The 26941-nt window shown below is 38.3% G+C and overlaps 2 protein-coding genes across 2 annotated transcripts; both read right to left on the reverse strand.

Annotated features, from left to right (window-relative positions):
* Window positions 1-9874: 9874 nt before the first annotated feature.
* LOC120336599 (GDP-D-glucose phosphorylase 1-like) lies at window positions 9875-12610 on the reverse strand. Its single transcript, XM_039404317.2, has one exon. The coding sequence runs from the start codon at window positions 12567-12569 to the stop codon at window positions 11211-11213; it is 1359 nt and encodes a 452-aa protein (XP_039260251.2). The 5' UTR covers window positions 12570-12610; the 3' UTR covers window positions 9875-11210.
* An 8893-nt stretch (window positions 12611-21503) lies between these two features.
* Window positions 21504-25242, reverse strand: LOC144431195 (uncharacterized). Its single transcript, XM_078119022.1, has 5 exons — window positions 25180-25242; window positions 25052-25067; window positions 24405-24455; window positions 23822-24045; window positions 21504-23172 (listed from the first exon to the last, which is right to left on the reverse strand). Exons 1-5 carry the CDS (start codon window positions 25240-25242, stop codon window positions 22981-22983), a joined length of 546 nt encoding a protein of 181 aa, XP_077975148.1. The 3' UTR covers window positions 21504-22980.
* Between the last annotated feature and the right edge of the window lie 1699 nt (window positions 25243-26941).

Consider the following 26941-nt stretch of genomic DNA (forward strand, 5'->3'; position numbering starts at 1 on the left):
TGACGTCCTGTGATCAGCACAAGAAGAATGAATTGTCTTGTGCAGACAGGACCAAGCCGACGAGATGAGTCGCGCAAGTAACTCCATCTTTGGAGAGACGTTTTGTGTCTTTATTTAGTATAACGCCTGTCAAACGTTTGTCATATAACAGCAGTGACGAACCGCACAGCTGACTTATTGCCGCGCGATCCCTTTTTAGCTGGGTCCGGAGTCCCAACTTAGACGGACATGGTTGGTCTTTTGCGATAACATCATGCCCGGTCACGCTACAAATAATAAAATTAGTCAAATATAACAATTCATCATACAATGACTGCTGTAATGAAAAAGGTGACCGAGGTGAACTGTGAAGAAACTTATTTTCTTACCCACAAAAACGTTAAACCTCAGTGTCTGGTGTGTTTTCAAGTAATATCTGTCACGAGAGAATGTAATTTTGAGCGAAATTACAAAACCGAACACGAGAAAAGATATCGAAAATACCACGGTTTTTCTCTGGGAGCCATTTTGAAATAACTAAAGGCTTTATACAGCTTCCTTAAAAAACTTATCATAACCGTAAACTATACTTTTAAATATATATAAAGTAAGTAAACTAGCGATGTTTTTATCACTTTTGAGTTTTATCCGACTGCGGCCCGCGAGGCATCTTCAAAAGTTTTTGCGGCCCGCCAACCTCGCAACCTTAGATCAACCTGGTGTGAATGTAGTGCAGTGGTTCTCAAATGAAGGGCGCGCCCCGCAAGAAAAGGTACTTGGAGGGGGAAAGCTGATTTAAAATCAAAATCTTTGTTAGATTTTATCTTGCCCGCCTACTCTTGGATATTTACATTTTTTCATTTCAGATATTTACGTCCCATCCACGTATTTCCAACGTGCTTTTTGAATAAAACATACTTTCGCCTTACTATCTGTTATTTGTAGCTTATTGTTAGCTTTTTGAGGTGAGGCGCGAGGCTTGACAAATCTAAAATGGAGCGCGGCCCTTTCGACAACCAATGACGACTGGTGTGATAATATTTGGATCTTTTAAACAAAGCCCTCGTCAAAAAAACACCCTAACACCGCTTAAAATCACAAAAATTAGTAATTATCCTGTAGGGTGGGGGCTAGGAATGCAGATGGCGATGGAAATTCAAATTTTCAAATCATTCCTAACCCGAACCCTAAAGCTGGATAATTACTAAGTTATTATTTTAAAACGTGGCGGAGACGTTTTTCTTAAATCTCACTTTTTTGCATCAGTGCGGGGGTTTTGTACAATAGAATCTGATATATTTCAAAATCACAAGGTCTCTGAAGTTAGGCAATAATAAAAATCAGGCGAACATGACCGTCCGTCACCCGCATATGACTCGATCAGTGGCGTATCTACGTAAAATGGCGCCCATGGCAAAATTTGAAATAAATGCGCCCCATTGATCGTTGACTGGCAATTTTCATCGGCTGCTGTTTAATTGAGATACTTGTACGTTATTATGTTAGCCAAAATACGAGTTCCAAATATTTTCGATTTGAAATTTTTTTTATCATATTTTACGATTAAAACTTTTCGCCCTTTTTGCGCTCCTGTTCATACGGCGCCCATTGCACGAGCCATGGCTGCCACACCTTAGATACGCCACTGGACGCGATATGCTGTTTTGATTACTTACAGTCATAAAAGACTGTCGACAAGCTTGCACGCTTCATATATTTGACCTTCACTGCCCAATGTGTTTGCGTGAAGTAGTTGACTTATAAACTGACAAAAGTTGAGTGCAAGTGCTCTACTTTACAAATATTCTATTATATCTCATATTCTGTGGGGCACTATCACACGTTCGCTCCGGAAATATAATTTTGCTCCATTCTTGAACGATTTATTGAAAACCGAACGTTTTCTGACTTGCTACAATAATGCTAAATGAAAATGCGCGCTTATATGCCTTGGATGACTTCGACAGCGAATTACGTCTGTACAGCAATTCTTCAAGATATTGTTAGATCACAGTGGCTACTTTTATCTGGCTTTGTTCGGAGCAAAAGGCATGAGTGAGCCTTGTATCCAGAGGCGTATCTAGGGTGTGGCAGCCATGGCTCGTGCCATGGGCGCCGTTTAAACAGGGGCGCAAAAACGGCAAAAAGTATTAATAATAAAACGTTTCAATGAAATAATTTTAAATTGGGAATAACTGAAACTCGTATTTTTACTCAAATGATAACATAGAAGTATCCTAATTCATTAATAATCATTATAAAATTTCAAACATCTTTCAACGGGGCGCAATTTTAGACTTTGCCATGGGCGCCACCCCCTAACCCCAGACCCCCCCCCCCCCCCCCCCCAACAATATTTTGAGCTGGTTATGGTCTTGTCCAGGCTAGCCTAATCTGACAGAATTATCACATTTTGGTTCGCTCAAACTCGCTTAGTTTAAATTAAACATTTGTTTAAAGTTTCATATCCTAACCCAGAACATTTATCAAATCCAATTTACCTACGATCATTCTTAAACAAATAAGAATGAAGTTTTCGCGAAAAGGTAGTACTCCCACGGCATAAACGCTCCAGATACGTTTCTTTGGTTATCTGACTAATTTATTTTGTACTGTAATTACGGTACTCGCGTAGTATGTGTACCAGGTTAGGCCATAATTTTATTCGATTTTATTTTTATTTTAGTTCTATTTCGAGCTCGGGGACTGTCTGCGTTATCCAAGTGAATATCCCACTGCCCATAGGCTCCAGTCTCTTTACACAATTTGATGTAAAGTAGGCGAACAAAATTAGTTACCTCTATATTGGTGCACACACTTCTGCAGCGCCGTAATTTCTATCCTTCGAATACATTCGAAATGTCGAGATCACTATGCTTGAATTAAGCTATCTGCGCAAAAGTGCTGACGCATCCTTGATATTTCTTCTGTTATCTAGAGTTTATTTTACATTCTAATTTTCATCCTTCTCTCATCTCTTTCTCTAAACTTTCGAAATATCAAGTTCACACCGGCCGCGAACCGTTTCACCGCACTGTCTGGCTCTGATACCGCAGTATTTGACATTATAAAGTTGTACCGGTACCTGTTCTCGTTTTCTCCTTTTTATTTACTGTTTATGACGCAACAAGTGAGAGTATTGGTGTCGTCCGCTGTACTGAAATTCGTAAAACGTGTCAGATTTTGACAGTTAGGTTTACCTTGGGGGAAAGTTAGGTTAGGTGTTGTTACATATATCTTCCATTAACCATAGTAGTCATAGTCATTTTCAATCCAGTAAAAAATAACATACGAAATTGACAAAATACAAAATTGAAAACACATTTTTACTGGGGAAGGGAAGTCGCGGGGAACCAGGATTGGTTAACCCAGCCTATCCTAACCCTAAGTAAACAGAATCAAAGAAAAATATCGGAAAATTATCGGTGAGGTGATAACACATCAATGCGTACGCAAAGTCAGTCGTTATCGCAATTAAAGAGTATTTGTACAAAGCCGCGGCCACTAATACAAAAATATGAGAATTGAAAAAAAACATCCCGCCGCGTTTTAGTATAAAAACTTAGGGTGCTCCCGAAGTATGCGAACCAAGATGGCGGACATTGGAACGTAACATGGGTAACAGGTTAGGGTTAGGCGATAATTTTTTTCCAATTTTCCTTATTTTAGTCCTGTTATCAGTTCGAAGACTAGCCAAGGGCCTCCCGTAGTATTTATACCTAAAATTATGGCCTAACCCCAACCTAGTACACATATTACATTCCGATGTCCGCCATCTTGGTTCGCATACTTCGGGAGCCCCAAACTTAGTAATTATCCAGTTAGGGTTAGGAATGATTTGAAAATCCAGCGCAATGTGCATTCTCAACCCCTGACCCAAATCCTGTAATTAATATTGTTCTCTTATTTTGAGCGTTGGTGGGAGTGTTTTTTGAGGGGGGCTTGTACAAAAGATCAAGAAAATTTTCATAGGACGTATTGAAACGACTTTAACTACGAACAAGCCTTTGTACAGGCGGCCATTGGTAAATCAGAAGCTACCACGGTTTGGAAGCTTTCTGGTTCGACATTGAATACCCAACTCTTGGGCCCAGGACGTAGTCAAGGAGAAGGTTTGAGGATCGAATTTTGAAATGCAAAAAAAGCTTTCTTCTGTTTCATATATAGCAATTTTCCGTATCTTGAAACGCTTTTTTGACCCTCAAAAGACTCTTGAAAACCAACGTTTTCGAACCGCTAGCTGTTACGATCTAACTTGGCAATTAGAAATTCTCTTCTTTTTTGAAAATTCCGGAGTAGGGGGTTGTGGGTCGGTTTTCTGTGTCCCACATAGTCATTTTCGTAGCTTAAAACGCTTTTTAGACCCTCAAAACCGAACCCGCTAGCTATCACGGTCTAAATTGACAATTAGAAACTTCAGAACCACGCTACTTTATAAATGTTTCCTGTCTGTATTGACTTCTCGTGCTTCAAGTCTCACAGAAATCGGCATTGACTGGCGATTTTCTTGTTAAAAAGTAAGAATATCATTTCCTCATGGCAACCCATTCCCTAATTTTCAACTGATATTTAGTTAGAAAGCTTATGAGTATTTCAGTTGATAATACGATGCCAGTTTTGGAGCTCAATGCGCTGGTTAGTGGCCAGGACGTCAAACCCAAATATGTCAGCAGGGACTACGCTTCAACCCCTATTTTCACCACCTCACCGGTATGAAATAATTTAGGTGCATGGTAATTTAGTGGCTGACTCAACGTATCAATGGCACCCGTACAAAGCCCCTTCGGAATGATACTTATAACAATCAACTAGTCTGTTGGATCATTTTGTTGTTGGTAATGTGATAGTATGGGGGGGCAACAGACTCTGATGACCCCAAAAGGTGGTATCGTTGCCCCCAATCATGCAGCGGAGCATCTGTCTATTTATTGTTGTTTACATGTGTTTGCATTAATTGTGTGTTTTGTAGTTTGACGAATGGAATAAACTCTGTCTGGTTCATAAATCTTTGGTAAAAAAGGATTAACCTGTTATATGCACACGTTTCTTTGCTTATGTCTGAGCTCATTTAACTAGCCCCAACGTCGCAACAAAAGGCAATGTCACTTACAATTAAAAACGAAAGCCAGAAATTGGTGGTCGCGGAAGCATTTTCCCATTTCATTTTATGGTACAATCGATATTTAACGTCATAATAAAATACTTTATTTGGTAACAATCAAACTTCGGGTTGCAATTATGTACTCATAATGACACGCTATACCGATGTTTCCGTGTTATCATATGTTACGGGTCAAAACATAGGTCACGGGTCACTGAACTACACGCTTTATGACCGCATAATACCTATCATGTACTTGAAATGTCACAAAATATTACGGAAGTTCAAGTATTGTCACTTTCTTCCGCTATAGGTTACCAGAAGTATGCATTATGTCATCATAATATTGCTGAAAGCAAAATCTAAAATAGCGTGAGGTTTCTTTATTACACTTGAGTGGAACTAGTTTTTGCTAGATCAGCGTTGTCGCAAAAAAAAACACTTTTCTCTGAAATTCATGGATCAATCTTTTAGTATTAACAGAGGGGTGTGTAACCTTCAACACAAGAGAGCTGGATACAAATAACGGTACTCCTGAAGTATGCATACCAATTTTAGGTACAAATACTACTGAAGTCACTTTGCTAGTCCCCGAACTCGTAATAGAACTAAAATAAGGAAAAAAATTAGAATAAAATTATGACCTAACCCGGATCTGGTACACATACTACGTTCCGATGTGCGCCATCTTGGTACGCTCGGCGGTGTGACGCATCGTGCTAAGCGTTAGGAATACGCTTGCCACCGCATCTCTGATTACTCTTCGTGGGATCGCAGGTTAGAATCCCATGCGGGAATGATCATGTGCGTGAGGATTTCTGGACTCCTCGCCGCCGCAGGTGTCGGTTACGGCTTCCACTACCATCAAGTCCATGCTTCCGAAAACAAATAACTGGCTAACTAATCCCATACCCGACTAGAACTGGTAACCGGACGAGAGGCCGTGGTTCGCCATATGATTAAACCGTCTTATCGTCTTATCCTCTCCCCCGGGATAAATATGTAAATACAATCCTATTCTACCTCAGGAGCACCCAAATAACGGAACCCCGGGCCGCACTTTTATTTAACAAAAGAGCTACGCCCAATTATATGGACACGTCTGTTCGCAGTACAGTACGGTTTAACGTACCGTCAGATCACAGTCTACAAATATATTCACACCAAGCGAAGCAGTACAGTAGGACACAAAATGGCGTCCGATTCCACAGAACATTTAATGACGTCATAGCAAACAAAAACAAATCTCACAGAGCTAACAGAAATATTTAAAATGAATAAAAGTAATGGCCTTCTGGGGAAAAATTTCATCTTCAACCACTGAAAATTTCAAAAGCAATTGGTCCAGTATTCGAAGAGAAAAGCTGTTTTTTAATATTTCCACTAGGTGTGTTATTCTGTGTCAAACAACAAGAACAACATAATATTGAAACGATGGTTATGTCCACTACGTGTCCAATAACATAGACTTCCTGGTAGTCGCACACACAAAAATTGTGGTCATTGATCTTATGACATACGTTGTCGCTTTGCACAAGCTAGCTGTCGGGGCATTGTGAGGGATTGGAATTAATGTATTTGCTCGTTTTGTAGCCCGTGCCCATATTTTTTTCAACCGACTCCCTAACCGGGCTCGTATTCAAACACGGGCGCTTGTTATTTCCGATCGTTACAATAGGTAATATTTTGTTATTTTCAGTTCAACAGCGTTGTGACAAAAGCGCTTCTTATTTCCTATTGTTCCCTACCACTGAAAAATCAGCTTTTACATCGGGCGGGTATTCAAGCACGGGCCCTTATTTATTATTATGTTCTGATCACACGGGCGGCTATTTAAACGGGCCCTTAATCAAGATCGGGCGGTAAAACGAGAATATACGGTACTCACATGTACCAGACTAAACTAAGTTGAAAACTCGTTTCGCGGTCCGTACACGATTTAAAATTGTCATTTCTTCACGGACCGCACCGTTTTTCCTTTTGGGCCTCAGGTTGCACCCCCATGTACTAACTAAAAGATGGAAGAAGTTAAGATAGAAGGTCAAATATCTTAATATTCTTTGTTTTGATCATAAATTTTGTAAATACATTGCCGTTGCAATGTGATTTTAGCACTTTGGAACTAACCTACATGTATATAGCGATCATCAATTTATATCTGATATTAACGTTGAAGATTGATAGTTAGTATTAAATTTGTCAAAACTTGCGAAAACTTGTTTAGACCTTGCTTAAAAACAAATATAAAAGGACGGTAATTGAGGGCCTTGAATACAGGTAGGGCTGGGAATTTTCGAATACCTGATGATTTCAGAATCGAATCGAATAATTTTTTCGAATCGAATCTCGAATACTTGAAAGGTATGAAATTGTATGTAACTTTCTTATTATTTCAGGTCCTCCAGACACATAAATTACTGGAAACATAGTATACATCACTGACAATAAAAAAAAACACGTTTCCATCAATACCTCAATACAGAAAAGAGTCGTATGTCAGAATTGTGTTAAAAAAATATGGCTTCAATGAAAATAATTTGAGAAATTTACCTCGACCATTGGCGGAAAGAGTAAAACAAGATGGCGGCGATTCGAAAATTTGCTTTCAACCGATTCGAATAATTTACTATTCGATTCGAATCGAAATGCTCAGCCCTAAATACAGGGACGTACCAAACTTTTCCGATGCTCAGGACGAGTTTATGATAATTATGCCCTTTATACTTGACTTCAAAAATTATTCGGGGAATATACAATTTATAGATGTTGCTATACATGAGGATGAATAAATTACAGATCAAGTAAGAGTTAAATGTTTGAATTATCAATAATTAAATTATCAAATTAACCAACAGACTCACATGTTAAAGCGAAACATGTGCAATACCTCGCTCCACTATGGCCCTCCCCTGCTTGAATACAAGCAAAAAATAGCTTTGATGAAAGCATGTGTATATACAAGTGATTAATTAGAAGCAGGAATAAGACTGAGTAGTCGCGCAGATTAAATGGTTATTTTGTCGAAAGTAGTTTACAATAGGCTTACCATACGTCCCGCTTTTCAGCGTTTTGTCCCGCCGTCCCGATAAGTCAGCCAAAAATCCCGCTTTTCCAGCATAATGCACAAACATGTTCTCGTTACTGTTGTTTCTGTGTAGCGCAGCGCTAGCCTACTTACTGAAGGTGAATGCGTTCGTTTCCCGCTGATTCCCATTGATGGCATACGTATCGCATGTAAAACCAATACTAATTAGTCTAAATTCAAATTATTTGTACCGGTATCGTTAACGTCAATTCCTTCTATTTTTCGAACTGAACCCGATATTTGGACAGAGAATATGCGCATGAAATTTCGATAACAATATGGTCAATAAAGACAGCCGAGACAGCTTTAAATGTAGGCCTATGTAGTAAAATCGGAAAATGTGAAGAAAATCACAGCTAAGGGGTCGTTGTCTTTCGAGGCGTCCCGATTTGAAGTCACAAAAATATGGTAACCCTAGTTTACAATGTCCTACGCCCGGCGAGGAATTTTCCTAAAAAAAGAAAGAAACTTGATTTCAGTATCAAGCATTTTTATGGGTTGAGAATTTTATATCTTTGTTGATAGATAATGAATGCATATCCTCGTTGATTTAGTCCGTTCGCAGGGTATCAACATTGTTTCAGGGTTTTGTATGTGGCAATCCTGGAACGTGGCGCAGCGGGAATTTACCTGATGTGACCTCCGCCGTTGGCTATTTTCAACTCGCTAGAAAGTCCCCAACGGGACTGCAGGGAACAATGCTCTCAAGCTAAAGCGCGATTAATTTCCTGATTTATTCCCTGTGCGTGTCGTTGCTTTCCTTTTACCTTGTTGTTTGTCAAAGCCCTAGCAGATAGCAAGTTTGTTTACGCGGTAGATTTGAATCTCAAGGTCCCACCTAACACAAGCTAAGTCACCATGCATCTGGAACAAATCAATTGACAATTAAGCACACGCGAGAGGCCATGCGATTGAGCCTTCATATGTCTTTCCTCTGCCCCAAGATAAAATGAGTTCAGCACAGAGCTCTAGAATGGCTCGACGGCGTGGCGCATCGTGCTAACCGGTAGGAACACGCTCGCCACCGCATCTCTGATTACTCTGCGTGGGTTGCAGGTTCAAATCCCACGCGGTTATAGTTATGTGCGAGAGGATTGCTGGACTCCTCGCCGCCGCAGGGTGGTTCACGTAACCGCTGGTCGCTTACGGCTTCCTCCACCATCAAGTCCATGCTTCCGAGAACTGATAACTAATCCCAAAACCGACATGGAATGGTAACCGGACGAGAGGCCGTGGTTCGCCATATGATTAAGCCGTATTATCGGCTTTCCCGTGGGGTAAATCCTACCTTGACGGCGAACAAGCTTGACAAAATGAAGCGTCCCCAACGTCCTAAACAGTGTTTCCAATAATCATAATGAAACAGCAACATTTTGAGTGAAATATTTTGAAGGATTTTGGAGATGTATAATAATAGCAAATGGTCAAGATAATAATCCAATAAAATTTTCACCATACTTCTATTTAGGAAAATCTCAGCACCAAGAAGTCTTATGTGGTTATCCATTTAGCTAATATTTAATATATGAATTTATGTGATGAAAATGAGAACAGAGACCTGTAAACCGTAACATAAATTAGTCAATCTATAACAAATTGTATTTGACAGTGAATAAAGTCTAGACCAGTAGTCCCAACATTTTTTGTCACATTCCTCACTTTGCCTATTTTTATCTCTCTATTTCTCCCCCACTACACGTAAAACAATATTTGCATTTGTTATCCAATCTTTAACAGAACATTCACTTGCGATAAGTGCAAATTTTGGACGCTCCGGAAATATGTGAACCAAGATGGCAGACACTGGAACGAAGTATGTGTACCAAGTTAGGGTTAGGCAATAATTTTATTCCAATTTTTCTTATTTAGTTCTGCCGTAGTATTTATACCTGAAAGTATGGCCTAACCTGGTACACACACTACGTTTCGGTGTCCACCATCTTGGTTCACATACTTCGGGAGTACCAAATTTTGTGTATTTTTAATAGTTTATAACATGTGCACAAATATACATAAGTTAACACTAAATAAGCAAAAATTTAGGAATACTACATGGAAATACAGAGTAAACTCTCCTTCCCAAAAACATGCAAATACATCCCCAGTTGGGAGAGAGAGAGAGAGTTTATCATTTTTTTCAACCAAAATACAAACCAATTTTAAAATGATAAATTGCACAGCATTAATTTTGGTATAGACTGGGAGATGACGATACGATCAAAGTCAGTCTACGTTAGGCTCAAAATTGTGAAGATCTAAATGATAACAGTAATTACAAAAGATCACAATATGCAACAGAAATTTCACCAAACCCTTCAACTTACTTTTAATTTGAAAGCTCTGGTTGCGCACAAGGAATTTATTAAGCAAAGATATAATATATTAATTTAGTTAAGAAAAATGTGTACAGAAAACTACATATTGAAAATATATTAATCGTATCCAATGATCTATATTTGAATCCAGGGAGTTGGAGAAGACGCGCAATGAAATCCAGGTTTCAAAAGTGTTTCACCACCAGGTTGGAATAATTTAACGCTGGCTCGATGTAATTTTCGACTCCAAACAATAATGGAAATCAAATTTTGATGATGAAAACTTTTTTTCAATTTATATAAAAATTGATTTTATCTAAAAATAATTCTAAAATTTTAGCGTATTCAAAATTTTGTTTCCCAGGAGTATGAAAATACCCAGCACCGACTCCAGCGAAAACAAGTCAAGAAAGAGATATTATCCTCAAAACAAAGTCCACGCTATTATGAACATAATCTATTAAAACATATTTTTCAACAGTAATAACAGTGACTGATTATTTTATGAGGGTCAAACTACCTAGTATTCGATCCAATTTTGAGTATGATTCCAACAAGTTTGCAAAAACGAAAATATGCCTAACTTTGCAGCCCTCTTTGAATCCAGCAGTGGCAGTGATAACTTCAAATATTCTCTATCAGTGATATTTATCCTTTTAGAAGAGTATTTTAAGATTTAAAGAGTTAAACATATAAAGTGACAATCCTTTGTTAGAAATTCTTTAAAAAATTAAAGACTTTCATCGCAAGACAAAATAATTTTCGTAACATCAGCTTTGACATTTTCAAATTCCCCACTCGACAAAGAAACATCATTTAATGCTTTCACAATATCATTTTCATTCATTGAATTAAAGACATCTATATCCCCAAAATACAAGTGACCCATAAGTTCTGTAACATTGACTAAAAATTGACGATAACATTTCTCACCATATAAGGGTTTTCTTGGATAAATATATAAACGACCTACTAAAGGAATTGATGATACTTTAGGATCAATATCTTTTAAACCATGATATGGTGTCGCATCGTCTTTAATTTCAGGTATATTTGAATATTGAAAAACTCCATTTTTGTCTGATAACGAATTTTGCCCGTTTGAAACTCTATCGAGACAATGTGAATGAGCAGTATAATCAATGCCACAAGGTGGCAAACCTCGTATTATGACAATATTATGAGGAATTTCATTGGCATTGAAGTACTCAACAATTTTATGCGTAATAAGTGGTAAACGAAACGCATAATTTTGTTTCGTTATCAAAAAACCAAAACCCCTTACACAAGAATCATTAAAGTCCAGTTCAAAACAATCGGATAGAACATTTTTACAATTCTTTTCAGAACTAAATTCATCTAACAATGGTATCATCCTGAAAGCTTCACTATTCAGCCAATATTCTGTGTAATAGCAATGCAAGTGCAGGTGATTGACACTTGCTCCAGCACATAAACTGTTGTACATCACTCTGAAACCAGTATGGGAACTTCTTAGCAATACTTCAATTCCCATTTTAATTGCATTAAGTGTGATTGATTGTATATGAAGTTTGTCTAGTTCAGGTACAAGTAAGGAATGCCCGAATTCGTAAGGAGAATTATTTATTATTATACTAGTCTTAAAAAATGAGGGAACTGTGCTATGTTGTCTTTCAGAGTCTATATTACCATTTGTAAAATTGTCACACTTATTGGAATTTCCCTCAAATCCTACTTCTGGTGTTTCTGAACTTGTTATATCTTCAATATTTTCAATGTCTATTGTGAAAAGTTTTTCCGCTTCTTTCACTTTTGTAAAATTGAATGATGTTGAATTAATTGGCTGTTTAATGCTCATAAATGATTGCGGCTTTCTCTTTTGAGATGCCCGATTTCTACATAGAACAGCGACAAATTTTCTATCTCCTTCCACACGAGATGGCTCAGATTCCACTTCATGTAAGAAAACTCCTTTTTTCAGAGCGTCGTCCCAACTTTGTCTTAATAACAAGTCAAATTTAGATAACTTGATGTTGCATCTCTGACTCCAAGGAAGAACTTCAAAGTGAAGATGTTCCTCAGACATGCTGGCAACAGGGATCGCCATTTTTATAGCCTAGAAACAGATAGGCCTACCTATTTTGATTACATTCTGAAATAATATTGAATGAATTTTAAAGCGAGTTATGTTGAAGGGAAAAATCAGGGTATATATTTTCTATATGGTGCTTTCAACCCTTTCAATTCTATACATCAGCCACTGTTATCTAACAATACAAGTCCATGCTTTCGAAAAACAAACAACTAAAACTAATCCCATACCCGACATGGACTGGTAACCGGACGAAAGGTCGTGGTTCGTCATATGAATAAGCCATCTTATCGACTTTCCTCTCCCCCGGGATAAATATGTAAATCCTATCCTAGCTAAGGGGGCTACTATTTTTGTAAAGGATGTTATCATTATTAGGGGTCAGCATTGCTCACTCAATTTATTACAACGTGGTTGAAGTGGGAGGAATGGGATTGGAACCTGTGTTGCCAACTCTGAACTAACAATTTAATCGCTGAGTCGCATAGGGTACTGTATGTATGTATGTATGTTAATTCGCCTCGTAAAAGCAAAAACACAGGAGTTAGTAAATATCAACATCAGAACATTGAAGAAGGGATGTATACACAGGACCATACTGGCCTAAAACACATGAACGTGCGGCATACACCCTTTATGATAAGCGTAAAATGCAATAAATCGAATGAGTATAATATGGTCCTTTATACAGACAGTTGTGCGAGGAGGGTGGATTAGGCAACATGGGTAATGGTGGAGTATGCCCAACTGTTTGTACAAAAGAGTTGGTAGGACAAGACAACATCAATAAATTTTACTGACATATTCATGAAGATTGATTTTAAAATAAACTGTTTTGATTGGTTTTCTACTGCCAGACGGCAGACTGCAGGTATCAAAAATTAAATCAACCTAACACAGATGCCAATCGCACAACATGACATATTTCCAACTGGCAATATAGTTTATAATGCTAGTCCTCCAGGCTGCCAGGTCCTCTGCAAATTGATTGATTGAACCGACCGGTGATATATTCAATGGCATCAATTCAACTTTCCTCTATCTCAGTATCTGTATGCGGGTCTTGTGTAGTTTCGTACCTAACGTACTTCTAGTAGGCATAGCATACCAATTTTTTGACAGGCCAATCCTAACCCTTACCTGACTACGCCATCCAAAAATTACGTCACTACAACGTCACAATCACGTCATAGAGCTTGCCAAATACTCGTACGATCGCCCGAAATGGCATCGGCGCCGAGGATAAAGAACTGACTAACGTCAGCGATCTCTCTCCTATCGGGATGGTTGCGACGAGAAAACGAGAGAAATGGCTGTTCGATTTCAGGTTCTCGTCTGCGCGTCTTGGATGACAGTTCGCATAGTTTGAAGGGATCTATTACGTCACTGTGACGTAATTTTTGGATGGTGGGGTCAGGTGGGGGTTAGGATTGACATGTGAAGAAATTGTTATGCTATGCCTACTAGAAGTACGTTAGGTACGAAACTACATGAGACCCTCTGTTGTACCGGTATGCGTACCGGTACTACTGTACTAGATTAAAACTACTAGACCAGTGCGTTTTATTCAATTACATAGGTAATACAAATTTAATATTCATCCTGAATCCTTAAAGAGAGGAAAGCCGATAAGATAGCCTAATCATCGATGAGAAGAGCAGCAACCATTCCACAACATACCGTAATGAACCGCCACTCATCTCTGTGGGCTGTGGCAAGCAGGCTTTGGTGGCAAGGTGGTTAGCCAACTGTTGGGGGTTTCCCCAACCCTTGACCTCAATCAAATCTTTATATTTTCGGTATTTCGACATGAATGTTTCCCCGAGTATTGACTTCCTTGTCTATTGGCAATTGCCGTAATCACAACCAATCAGAAATAATTCAACAATGACGCAACAATTGCAATTTTTGCAGCCGCTCAGATACACCTAGGGTTGTCAACCGTTCTTTTTTTAAAGGACAATCCTTTAGGTCCTTGTGCTTTTTGGCATTTAGAATAGATGCTAATTGTCTATTATTCTTTCTAACGTCGTTTTGCCCGATAATTATAGTACTGTGTTTGATATTGTTCCGTTGTTGAAAAATCACCTCCGTTTATGTATTTGCAAGCTTTTAATTAATCTTTTTAGTTTCGCTTTGGTCCGGCTCAAATAGCCAAATATATTTTATTAACATTTCAAATATTTTACAATAATTTTCCGAAAATGGCAACACTCCAAGATGTGAGTAAATTTTAGTTCAATAACTCAAAATTCTACATATAATTGGTCTTTGTGACTTCCACAATCTAACAATGTTGTTTTTGTAAATGCTTGTGTAATCATAGTATGTTATCAAATTATCTAAAGCTAAAACCGGCGAGATATATCTTTCTAGCTTGTATATAATTTTTATTTCATTGTTTTATATTGTTCTTTCCTGCAAGTTACAAAATAAATGATGACGGTAGTCTATGTCCTTTATTAAAACTTTTCATAGTTGGCAACCCTAGATAAACCTATCACTCGGATATTCGAGCACGGTTGTAAATATTACCTTGTTTTCTGCTTCTTTTAGGTACAAACTTTCGATTTCTGAATTATTTGATTTATATCTAATTATCGGAAACTCGACTAAAAACTCGGCGATGTGGCACATCGTGCTAAGCATTAGGAATACGCTCGCCACCGCACCACTGATTATCCGGTGCTCCCGAAGTATGCGAACCAAGATGGCGGACATCGGAACGTAACATGGGTAACAGGTTAGGCGATAATTTCTTTCCAATTTTCCTTATTTTAGTCCTATTATCAGTTCGAAGACTAGCCAACCCTCCCGTAGTATTTATACTCAAAATTATGGCCTAACCCTAACCTAATACACATATTACATTCCGATGTCCGCCATCTTGATTCGCATACTTCGGGAGCCCCGATTATCCTACTTTGGTTCGCATCCCATGCAGGGATGGGCATGTGCGAGAGGATTGCTGGACTCCTCGCCGCCGTAGAGAGGTGCATGTAACCGCTGGTCGATTTCTTCTTCCTGCGCCATCAAGTCCATGCTTCCGAAAACAGATAACTGTCTAACTAATCTCATACCCGACATGGACTGGTGATACTGACCGGACGAGAGGCCGTGGTTCGCCATATGATTAAGTCGTCTTATCGGCTTTCCTCTTCCTTGGGATAAATATACAAATCCTATCCCAACTGATTAAAAGCATGTAAAATCATGAAAACGATGTTGTTTATCGGTACTCCCATTACTGAAACTCGTCTGAGTGGAAAAAGTTCATCAGTAGCGGCTGCATTTCACTGTTGAATGGAAATGGATTATTTGTAATTAATTAGTCCCGGCTTTGTTAAAAGTTAATAATTCACGTATACTTTGATTTGTATATGCCTTTTTCTGTACTGTTGTATGATTATTTTTGGACCTCCTGAAGTATGTGAACCAAGACCCAGCCCAGCCCACTGCGCTATTCTCCAGCCTTCCTATCCTCAAAGCTTCCCCATCACTGGCCAATTATTTACCCTCTTTCTGAGCCTTCCTATTCCCAAACAACTTTTTATACGCTTCGTCCAAAGAACTTCCCCCAATCCCACCGTACCTCGCCCAATCTTTTTTGGATACTTTAGTGGACATAACGATCGTTTCAATATTATGTTGTTATTGTTATTATTTGTCTCCATCATTTTAAAAAAAAATCGCTTTTTTCTCTAAGTACTGGACTTGCTTTGAAATTTTCAGTGAGTAAAGATTGATTTTTTGCCAGAAGGCTATTACTTTTATTTATTTCTAAATTTCGCATGAAATCTGATATTTCGTCTGAAATTTTGCTGTATTATTTTATCCATGGGAACACTGACTGTCTGGTTTGATTCTGTAAATTATTTCTACGCGAAACTCGGATTTTTTGTGGGTACCGGTGGCGTCAAAGGTAAATACTGCTTCGCTCTGGTTAACGTGTCCATATATTTGAGCACAGCTCTCTTGTTTTTTATATACGGATCAGACATCAGAGAAATTTGATTACCTGGGCCCGAAACTTGGTAGTTACTTTTTTTTTTATCGTATGTTCTTTTGACGATTGTTTCGGATGTTGAGAATTGTTTCAGCAGGTTGCACGTCGTTCACTACTACGTTTTCTGGCAGACGGTCTTTTTTTTCAAAACCGCCAATCAGGAATGACGTTTGCACGTTATAGACTTGGGTCCCTCGATACCAATTCTTCACAGCATTTCTGACCGCTCCACAGCCTAGCTGGTTGTTCTTCGTGACCGCCCGATTGTACGATGTTTCTTCCAAGATTCCCCGTATGGAGATCCGGACATGAGCTTCGTTTGGCAGTGATACTTCAATGGGGATCTTAGCCGTTTGTATCTGCCAACCTGTAGAAGAAAGAAAACTCTCTCTGCAACTGGAATTCGGGCTGTCAGTTGCCGCAAAGGTTAGGATCCAAGTCCTTCTGCGGCCTTCAAACAGCCCTTTGATCTGATTGCAGAACCTTCTTGTTGTGAAGTTGTTTCGGGGGACGTCCATCATCTTAGGGAAATCCATGTCTTCTTCGGTCTTCAGAAAGAGCGTCCGAGGTCGAGATGGTGCAGCGGAAACTTCTTCTGGAGCAGGAGTCGAGGATGTGGCGGTGGCGTAGCTCATTGTCTTTGTCTTTTGTTTTCTTCGGATTCCTTTGCTGTCGAGGGCCTAACCCAGAGAAGGGTTGCTTTAGTCAAACAGCAATAATCTTTCCTTTTTTTAAATAGTAGGCCTCGACCCACCGATACTTTCCTATTTATACTTACTTGTTGCAGGGGAGGCTTGTAGATGGTATTCCTTTTCTGAAAATTAAAAAAGATAGAGTTAACAGAACGTCTGGCCTCGACGAAACATTTCCCGCCACATAGGAGGGTTCGGAGAAATGCACCCTGATGCACACTCATTGAACCCTCTAGTAGCGAGTATTTAGTTTTGGCCAGGCAAATAGGAAATGGAAGAGAGAGAGTCAGAATGACGAAGTAAAAAGATTAGACAGAAAATGAAGGAGAAGAAAGGGCTATAAAAGAGAGGTGAAGAAATAACAAAAAAAAATAAGAGTATAAATGAAATGAGAACATAGTTGCCAGTTAGGTGTATTTGGCGTTGTAATTATTATACAACTATATCATAGTTGATTTTATTCTGCCAATATTATTAGCAATAGCCAGTAATATTAGTATCGATAGAGTTATATGGTTATAATGAAATGGTAATTGTCCAAAAGATATTTTTGACACCGCAAATCATTCCTTCGATAATGTATTAGACACCAGAGATTTTATCTTTGGAAGTCGTATCCTGAAAGGATTTCTTTCCAATTTGGGACTAGTTCGTACTGGATGTTATGCCCATATTTCATCTCTCGGGCTAATAAGTGCTGGCTTATATGGAGCATACGGAAAACTTAAGGAAGGAAATTTTCTCGTATCAAGAAGTCACCAGCTACTGATTCAAATATGTGAGTCGTGTCGTCTGCCTTCGCACAGCGGTCTTCTTTATCTAAAATCTTTTTTATTTTTATTACATATACTTTAAAGATTTAAAAAATCTTTAGGACAGTAAGAGTGCAGTTATCACTGTACGTGTTGTAAAAGATGTCATCCATATCAACACCACTGAACTGGAAATATATGGAACGATCTTCTCTCTCATTTTGCGTTGGGTCGCCACGGGACAATTTGATCGCCGCCATCTTGGCATTTATGCTTCCAAAGTTTCCTCGTGTTGCATATGGTTTAGGCCAGTTTTTCGTCTATTTTACTACCCAGTGCGCCGCATATGGATGTGTATGCGACACTTTCAGGGTAATCAAATACAATTATATTCGGGTTGTGATTTCAGAGCCTGATGTGGATCTCGTTCTTGAAAAATTTTGGTTGTTCATGCGATTGCACAATAGATATAAGTGGAAACAATTGTTTTCGCCTGATATCATAAAAAAGCAATAACCTTCACGGAGAAGATTTCACTTAAGTCTCCAGTTGATTCGAAAAATATATTCGATTCGATTCTGAAACCATCATGTATTCGAAAATACACAGCCCTAGTGAATATACATTTTAGTTCCTTTACACAACTTGATGTTAAGTAAGCGGACAACATAACTTACCTCCATATTGGTACACACACGTCTGGAGCGCCCTCTATTTATTTATATGCCCTAGTTCTATTTATATCTCTGGTACTACGGGACCAGGCCAAGCAACCGAGTTCTGGGACTGTGTGTGTTATCCAAGTGAATACATCCTTCAGTCCCTTTACACAACTTGATGTAAAGTAGGCGAACAATATAAGCTTCTTCATATTGGTATACACCACGGGTTCTCAACCTTTTTATCTCTATTTCCCATTACCTCATTTCCCGTTGCCTCATTTGATGGGGCTGCATATAACCATTGGATATGGTCTTAGTGCAATAAATGCATTCGGGCAGTTTCTCAAAATTTTTCCTCACAAACGTGAAAAGTAGCCGAGTTGACTATGATCGTACTTTATTTTTTACATAAGCCATTACCTTTTATTAACAATTTAGCAGAATGAAGGGGTCAAAAGCGCATGCCGACCAATATCACTGAGACATTTAAATAAAAACGGTTCTGTTTCGAGGCTCTGCAACGAAAGATCTTCTTGCGTAACATTTAAAGCATTGGTGCTCGTTCGAGACATGTCTGTGAGGTTGGTATCGGCCGGCCAAAAATCAAAATGAGTTACGTAGCACGATCAGAATATCATGGCGAACAACGTGATATTTTAGTAAAGAATTAATTGAATGGGAGTCATTTCCGCTTCATGGCATATATTGTGATTTTCATTGTGTAATATTTAAAAATTTTGTTGTTGTGCGTACATTTTTTAGAGGAGCATTCTATTTCCCACCTGCAGCCGCCAAATTTCCCACTAGTGGGAAATTTCCCACCGATTGGGAACCGCTGGTATACACACTTCTGGAGCGTCCTTTAAATCTATTTATATGTGTATTTCGGATACTACGTAACCAGGCCACGCAATGCATATTGAGATCGTCACGCAAAATACTTAAAGCGATAAAATAATGCCAAATACAAGTAAATATGGAAGTGATTCCGATAAGCCATCTTGGCTGATGTTCTGTGGTCGTTTTTGTTCGCTTTTGACTGATACGTTGGCCATATTATAATCCACGACTTACGTAAATTCATATAACTTTCAAAATTAGCACCGTATGGTTGTCTGGGATATATTAGCGTTTGATATATAATGAAAAACGAATCAAGGTCAAGAGAATATGCGAGAAAAATCGACGCAAATGATTGATTTCTGTCATATAAGTAATGCATTACGCGCCTCGGAAAAGTTGGAAGTCTATCGTCGAAACGAGAGAACCTTCAAATGCTCCCGTAGAAACGAGATAGAAGCGCACTCTATTCATTTATCTCTGTGATCAACACGTACAGTACTCAAGAAGATGTTATTTAAGATTTTAGATATTTCGGCCGCCATGTTCAGGCAATAAACTATGATGAAATGTACATCTATTCTAAGTAGGCTTATCTTACGTCCCGCTTTAGGCGGGACAGTCCCGCTTTTTAGCGTCTTGTCCCGCCGTCCCGACAAGTCAGCCAAAAGTCCCGCTTTGGCGTTCAGCCATTCAGCTAACATTTCCCGCTAACATTGTTAGAGATCGTATCACATGTAAAATCAATTCTAATTGGTCCTGTTCGTACGTTCACGTGAATGTAACGTCGAACTACGTCTTTTTGAAGGTGCTATCTACAGAAAAGTATGCTTTGGCGAATAAGTAAATTATCAATGCTTGAAAACGGCAAACTATTTCATTATACTTTATTCCTTTTATTGTACGAAAAAATCTAAATTCGGATCATTTGTATCGTTAGCGTCTATTCCTTTCTATTTTTCGACTGAACGCAAGATTTAGACAGAGAATATGCGCATGAACTCTCGATGGTCAATGAAGACAGCCGGGAAAGCTTTAAATGTAGGCCTATGTAGTAAAATCGGAAACTGTAAAGTTACAGGATCACAGCTAAGGGGTCGTGTCTTTGAAGGCGTCCCGGTTTGAAGTCAAAAAAATATGGTAACCCTAATTCTAAGAGATATGAATGTGGATGGTAATCCACCCATATAAAGAAGAGTACAGAAAAGGAAGGTTATTAAAAAAATAGTCTTATAACTCCGATAATAGTTAATTAACCAGAAGGCAAATCCGAAAAAAATCGGGATTTAGTTGGGGGGGGGGGGGGGGTGCGCTGAGGAAGCGTCAGAAGAAGAGCTCTCCTGACCCCTCTTTTCATCCATGAGGGTAGAAGTGTCATTAAGTGGACACGTCGGTGTACATAACGATCGTTTCAATATTATGTTGTTCTTGTTGTTCTTTGACACGTTTTGAAAAAGTCGCTTTTCTCTTTGATTACTGGACCAATTGCTTTGAAATTTTCAGCAGTTTAGGGTGGAAATTTTTTCTTGAAGGCTATTATTTTTATTAATTTCAAATATTCCAGTTTTATGGGATTCGTTTTTATTTTGAGCTTTGACGTCATCAGAATTTGCCACCACGTGGCGATTCCGCAAACACATATTGATCAAGTGATCGGCGAACAGTTTCCGTGGTCAAGCCTGCTGGTAAGTTACCGAACGCGTCCATATATTTGGGCGTAAAAAAATAGACTCACTGGAGCGGGGTTTTGACGCCCAAAATGACTCCATCCATCTGCTGTTGAAGGTAAGTGCGCGCCGGAAATGGCTTACCTTAATAGACAGCAAATACCCAACTGCTAACAGACTCACTGATTCAGAACAATAGCAAATCACGCTACAACTGTCAAATCAGGATGCATTAAACTAGAGAGATACCGTTACGAAATGTGATGATGACGTTTGGTTGTCATGAGGATTTCATAGCTTCGAAATAAAAGAGTTTAGACATAACGTTCAAAACGCTCTGTCTCAAATCTTGAAAAGTTGTGAAAGCTGCGATGCCACTGCGAAGTCGCCTTTTCCGGATATCTGATTATCAAACTCTTCTCTAATACCTGACTCGCTGTATCAGAACAAGAACAAAGAAAACCACAAATGATCGAGTCAATGTTTATTATCATGTTTGGTTATATACAGAAATCACATGGAGACAGCTATGAATTTATTTTCCTAGCAAAAAGGTTCAATAGACAAGGCGACCAATTCAAAGCATGGGTTATGCGGTTAATTATAGACTAATAGTAAAGAAACAATGTATAAGTAAGCAGTGGCAGGATTCAAGGGTCTCTCGCAAACCGTTCTTGTTTCATTGGGACCTCCTGAAGTATGCGCACCAAGATGGCGCACAACCTGAACTCATGTTGTGTACCTGGTTAGGGTTCAGGTGATGCGACATCTTGGTGCGCATACTTCAGGAGTACCTTTCATTGTTGGTTTAGTTCAGCATGTTTCTTTTAAATGAGGGAACCCGTTGTTAGCGAGTTCGATATAAATAGAACCAGTTCTTAAATTTCTTATATCCCGACACTGAAAGTAAACAATAAATAGTAGAAGCTAGTTTCATTTATAAAGAAGAGCATACTTGTGTGGCCTTTGTCTAATCATAATCACAGGCCGACTTCAGCGTGAAATGAAAATGCAGAAATAAAAATATCAGTAATTTAACTTTCATAAACACGTAATTCAATCTTCTCTCAAATAAAATCGGGTTTTAATGCTTGAAAACAGACATTGTAAAAATATGCGATTTAGTAAAATTGGAATAGTAATTTAAGATTGGATTATCTGTGGGCCGTTTATGAATTATATGTAATCAGGCATGGGCCTATGATAACTAGAACATTTAGGAATTAATAGTTTATAGAATCAACCACCATAGAAAATCGGGCGCATGTTCACTAAACGCCGTAAGTACTCCTAGTTGGCGTGGCACAAACATTTTTGCTTATGTTAATCCCAACCCTCCCCTGGCTACGTCATCCAAAAATTGGGTCTCTAAGACGTCACAATCACGACATATAGATTTTCGTCCGAAATGGCATCTCCGCCAACGATAACGAACTCGCTCACGCCAGCGATGTCTTTCATATCGGGATCGTTACAACGAGAATACGAGAGAAATAGCTTGCTTGATTTCGGGCGATCGCTTGCATCTTTTGGACGACAATTCGTATACTTTGACGCGCTTTATTTCGTCACTGTTACGTTGTAGTGACATCATTTTTGGATAACGTAGTCAGGTGAGGATTAGAAATGACACATGCAAAAATGGTTATGTCACGCCAACTAGAAGTACTTAACGACGTTAACTAGTCCCGAGAAGCGAGCAAAAATTTTAATAAAATCTATATAGATAATAACAAGTCATTTGCCTGTTTTTGTCTTTTTTATCATCGAATCCATCAACAAAGTTCTGTCAGGTCTTGAGCTGGTTTTATATTTCACAGATGACACCGTAGTGTTGGGAGGATGACTCATCATTGAAAATTCCCTGATATTTATTCTTTGGTTCTTTATTGACCACAACAGCAACAATTGTCCACGATGCATCCCAAGACGGATAAAGAGGAAACCATACTTCTGTTGCTATAGTGATTGGTCTTCCATCGGACAGTAAAAGCCGCTTCTGTAAGAATTGAATAAACAGTTTTAAAATCTGTTGCTTGAAATGTTAATACGACTGACATATTAGATAAAGAATAAAAATGAAAAGATGAAGTTTTAAAATCTGTTGCTTGACATGTTAATACGACTGACATATTAGATGGAGTATGAGAATATTTGCTTGTAGTTTTGAGCTTCATTGTGTAGGTAGCCATCATAGACAAAATATGGGGGGTAACGTTACTTCTGTCACTCGTGTGTTGGAAACTACATAAAAATGAATTAAAACCAGAAATCAATGAATTACAAATTCTAAAATATTAGGAAATTTGAAAAATACGCGATCAGACGGCCCGTCTATGACGTCACGATATATTGGATATTTTATTCAAAATTTTTGACTTTTTCTAATTCTCCAATTTCGGTACGCCTGAAGTATGTGCACCAAGATGTCGCATCTCCTAAACCCTAGCCTGGTACACGACCTGAGTTCAAGTTGTGCGCCTTCTTGGTGCGCATACTCCAGGAGGTCCCCAATTTCTTAATAAATCATAAGGCATCCTTAACGTGCCCACTATTTGGTAATTTATTGAAAACCCGCTTTTGGTTGGCATGATGAAGTTTACAAAAAACAGTCGAGCTCTGTTGAGATTGTGTATTATCAAACTGACCTTATACTCCATCCCTGTCCAGAGGGAAGTATCTGTCTTCCCAGAAGGCACTATTGAGCGTATGTAAGATAACAACGACTGGTAATGAGCGAGGTCGTAAATATTCGCGAGTTTCCCGTTTTTCTTTGATTTACAAATTGGTTCAGCTTCGTTGAAGGTGACGTTCTTTACATCATATACAACTACTCGATAGCATGTTTTCTTGTATATGACGTCACACTTATCTGAAAAATTATTGTGTCGTTGAATATTTTTTTTTAAAACCACAGAATAAATACGACGGAATAAAAGTATGTCGGTTTGTTAGTTCAATGCGCCTTCTTCCTTCTATTAAATCCGGAGAGAAAAGTCGATAAGACGAACTAAGGAAGGCGGAACAGATTGCAAATTCAGATGTATGGTGGTGGACGGAGTTGTAACCGACAGGTGGTGGAGTTAATCACGCAGCGACGACCAGGAGTTCAGTACTTTTGATATTAAGTATTTAAATCTATTTTTAAACCTACGTGCCATCCATTCCTAGCGCTTTGACGGGTGTGGCATATTTTATAGTCAAGTCATAAAACACAAATATATATATTACTTTCAGCCTTTTCCTTCTCATCGCGACTCTTCTTGATCAGTCTGACGATATCTGTAAGAAAATTGATATTTTTTATTCGTGTGTAGGGTAAAGTGTTAAAATCAGGTTTCGTCATGTTATAATGTCCAGAGTTTTTTCTCTTACGACCATAAGTAACTTTGTCCAACATAATATGAAAACACACTATAAATGCGTCGTGAAAAATATATTTTGCACAGTTTAAAGTAAATCCTGATATATAATGTTAGTCACAAAAATTATTGTGAAAAAGTTTTGCCAAACTTTTCTTCCAAGGTTGAAAATTACAGGCACAACGCTGATCGCCACACCCAAGGTGTGATGAATAAGAACGCAATGCAGAAAAACTACGGGGAGCGCCGTTTCACTAATTAAAAGTTACATGTTCAGAGTCTAATTCGGAATAAAAGTCTTCTTTTTAAAAACCGGGATAAGTTATTTTGGACCATTGCGTAATTATGAATCAAAATTCTGTGATATATTCAGGACAGAGTAAATATTAGTGAACCCAAGATCGTCGACGCTTTGTTTATCTTTGTAACAACTGTATAATTTAACTATCTTACACATCGAGAATATTTTTGACCATTGCGTAAACATGGCTTTATAATGAAGTAGTGCAAACTCACCGGATCCGTCATTTTTCTGTGAAATAAATAAAAAATGCAGATGATTAGTAAAGTAACTATAACAAGACGTTGTATTAGTTGCTCTGCTTCAAAGCGGGTCAGCCAAGTATCATCGGGCCAATATAAACGCTTTTAAAGTTTTTGGATCGATGATGAGATAGTTGGAGAGTTGGACCCAACAGATTTTGCATCCAAATATTAAAATCCCCCCCCCCCCCCCCAAATGCCTTCGCCTAGCACAGAATGCAAAATACAAAGAAAAGAAAAGCTTCCAATCATTCAATAAACATCAGTGGATGCTTCTTCGGAGCCTAATTTGGAGTTGGAGTTGGAGTTAGAATACACATGGCAACAAATAACAACTTTAATTTTACCTCGCAATCTCCAACTTGGACGAGTTTCCCATCCACGATCTTGGAAACGCAGGCTCCAGCTGTCAAAAATAAAACGAGGTATTTTGAAGTTAAAGAAATCATGAACATTTTGCGAAAAAATTTAAAAAGATCGCCAGACTACTGATTGTGTGTGGAATCATAAGAAATGACCTGTTATTAACATTATAGTCCTTTAGCACCAGCGGTGGAAGTATACAAAAATTGACTGCTAACCATTGTTTCAATTTCTAACTAGTAATTCCATCCAAAACTTATCTCACCGGGTATTTTTATCTCTGCAAGAAAGCCACATATGAGAGAGCTAAACAAAATTAATTTGACGAATTCCATATTCTCTTCTAGAAGGCTTTGATGATGGTGATATATACCTAGCTATGTAGCAAATATCTGAGAAAAATAATTTAGCTGTCTTAATTGCCATGTTTAAAGTATTCACCTAAAGTTTAAGTGCAAAATGACAATATTTAACGCATGGGTTATCGACCCTTAATGAAGCTCAGTGATTTAGAATTACGCGACTCGTGGTTTTGGGTGACCCGGCTTGAATTACGCATGTCCCAACAAACTATAGTCTCAGTGGTTCTTAAACTTTTTGAGCCGCGCCCCCCTTTGAAAATATTTACAAACTTCGCGCCCCCCCTATTTTTGCTTTGAAAAAATGCTTTTGTGATGGGCAGGTTGCTATTTAATAAGATGGCACTATAAGAGTGTTGGTCTCATATCGTCATTGCTAAGATTGTTTAGGCATAAAACGCTTCGGAGTACAACTTTGCCATTCACTGTCGTATGTATAAAGCCAAATAATGGTTGGTCATCATACATTCTCGTATTTCCCCTCAGTTTGTAATACCTGGTAAAGACAAACTAATTTTTAAGTAAAACTAAACACGCAATGAACCTATGCTTTAATGTATTTTCTGCTTAAACATTTACATAAGAACTTAAAATTTCAATCAATTGTTTACTTCATCACTATTGAGCGATGCCAAAATTATTTACTGTGTGTTAAAAATAAGCAACAATTACAGACTTCTTGGCTTGCCTAACGTTTCAAACAAAATGGAGAAGTACAAATGAATTTATGTAAATTTAAAAGCAGTTCATTTTTTAATAGTTATTATGAATGTGGACGTTTCCTCGGCCCTTGACCACTGAGAAATAAAGTCGCTAAGGGGTTTGCGATTGCATTTTGTTTAAATCTCGATTGTTTTCGTAAGCGTGGCCCGCTATGCCGTAAAAATCTTGATTTTGGTGATTTTTCTCCCTAAATCAGAAATTTCCCTCGACATATTCTTGTGCCGCGAAGACGATTATAATTACTTTTTTTATTTTCGAATAGAACCATGACATCTCTGAGGAACACGAGTTAGTTTTTATTATATAATCATCAGCGACGAGATGCTAAAGATAGAATAAAGTAGTGAATCTGCAACCAAATATTTCTTCAAAGTAAAAGCGAGATTATAAAATACTGAAAATAAAACTGAAAACACCA

Source organism: Styela clava, chromosome 2 (genome assembly GCF_964204865.1).
Source record: "Styela clava chromosome 2, kaStyClav1.hap1.2, whole genome shotgun sequence".
NCBI lineage: Eukaryota > Metazoa > Chordata > Ascidiacea > Stolidobranchia > Styelidae > Styela > Styela clava.

Excerpts from the sequence above, each read along its gene's own strand:
- LOC120336599 (XM_039404317.2), bottom strand. The coding sequence starts at position 12,569 with ATGGCGATCCCTGTTGCCAGCATGTCTGAGGAACATCTTCACTTTGAA.
- LOC144431195 (XM_078119022.1), bottom strand. The coding sequence starts at position 25,242 with ATGCAAAATCTGTTGGGTCCAACTCTCCAACTATCTCATCATCGATCC. Across the intron at positions 24,046-24,404 it reads TGAGAAGGAAAAGGCTGAAA|ATAAGTGTGACGTCATATAC; the intron begins GTAATATATATA and ends ATAATTTTTCAG. Across the intron at positions 23,173-23,821 it reads GGACAGGGATGGAGTATAAG|AAGCGGCTTTTACTGTCCGA; the intron begins GTCAGTTTGATA and ends CAATTCTTACAG.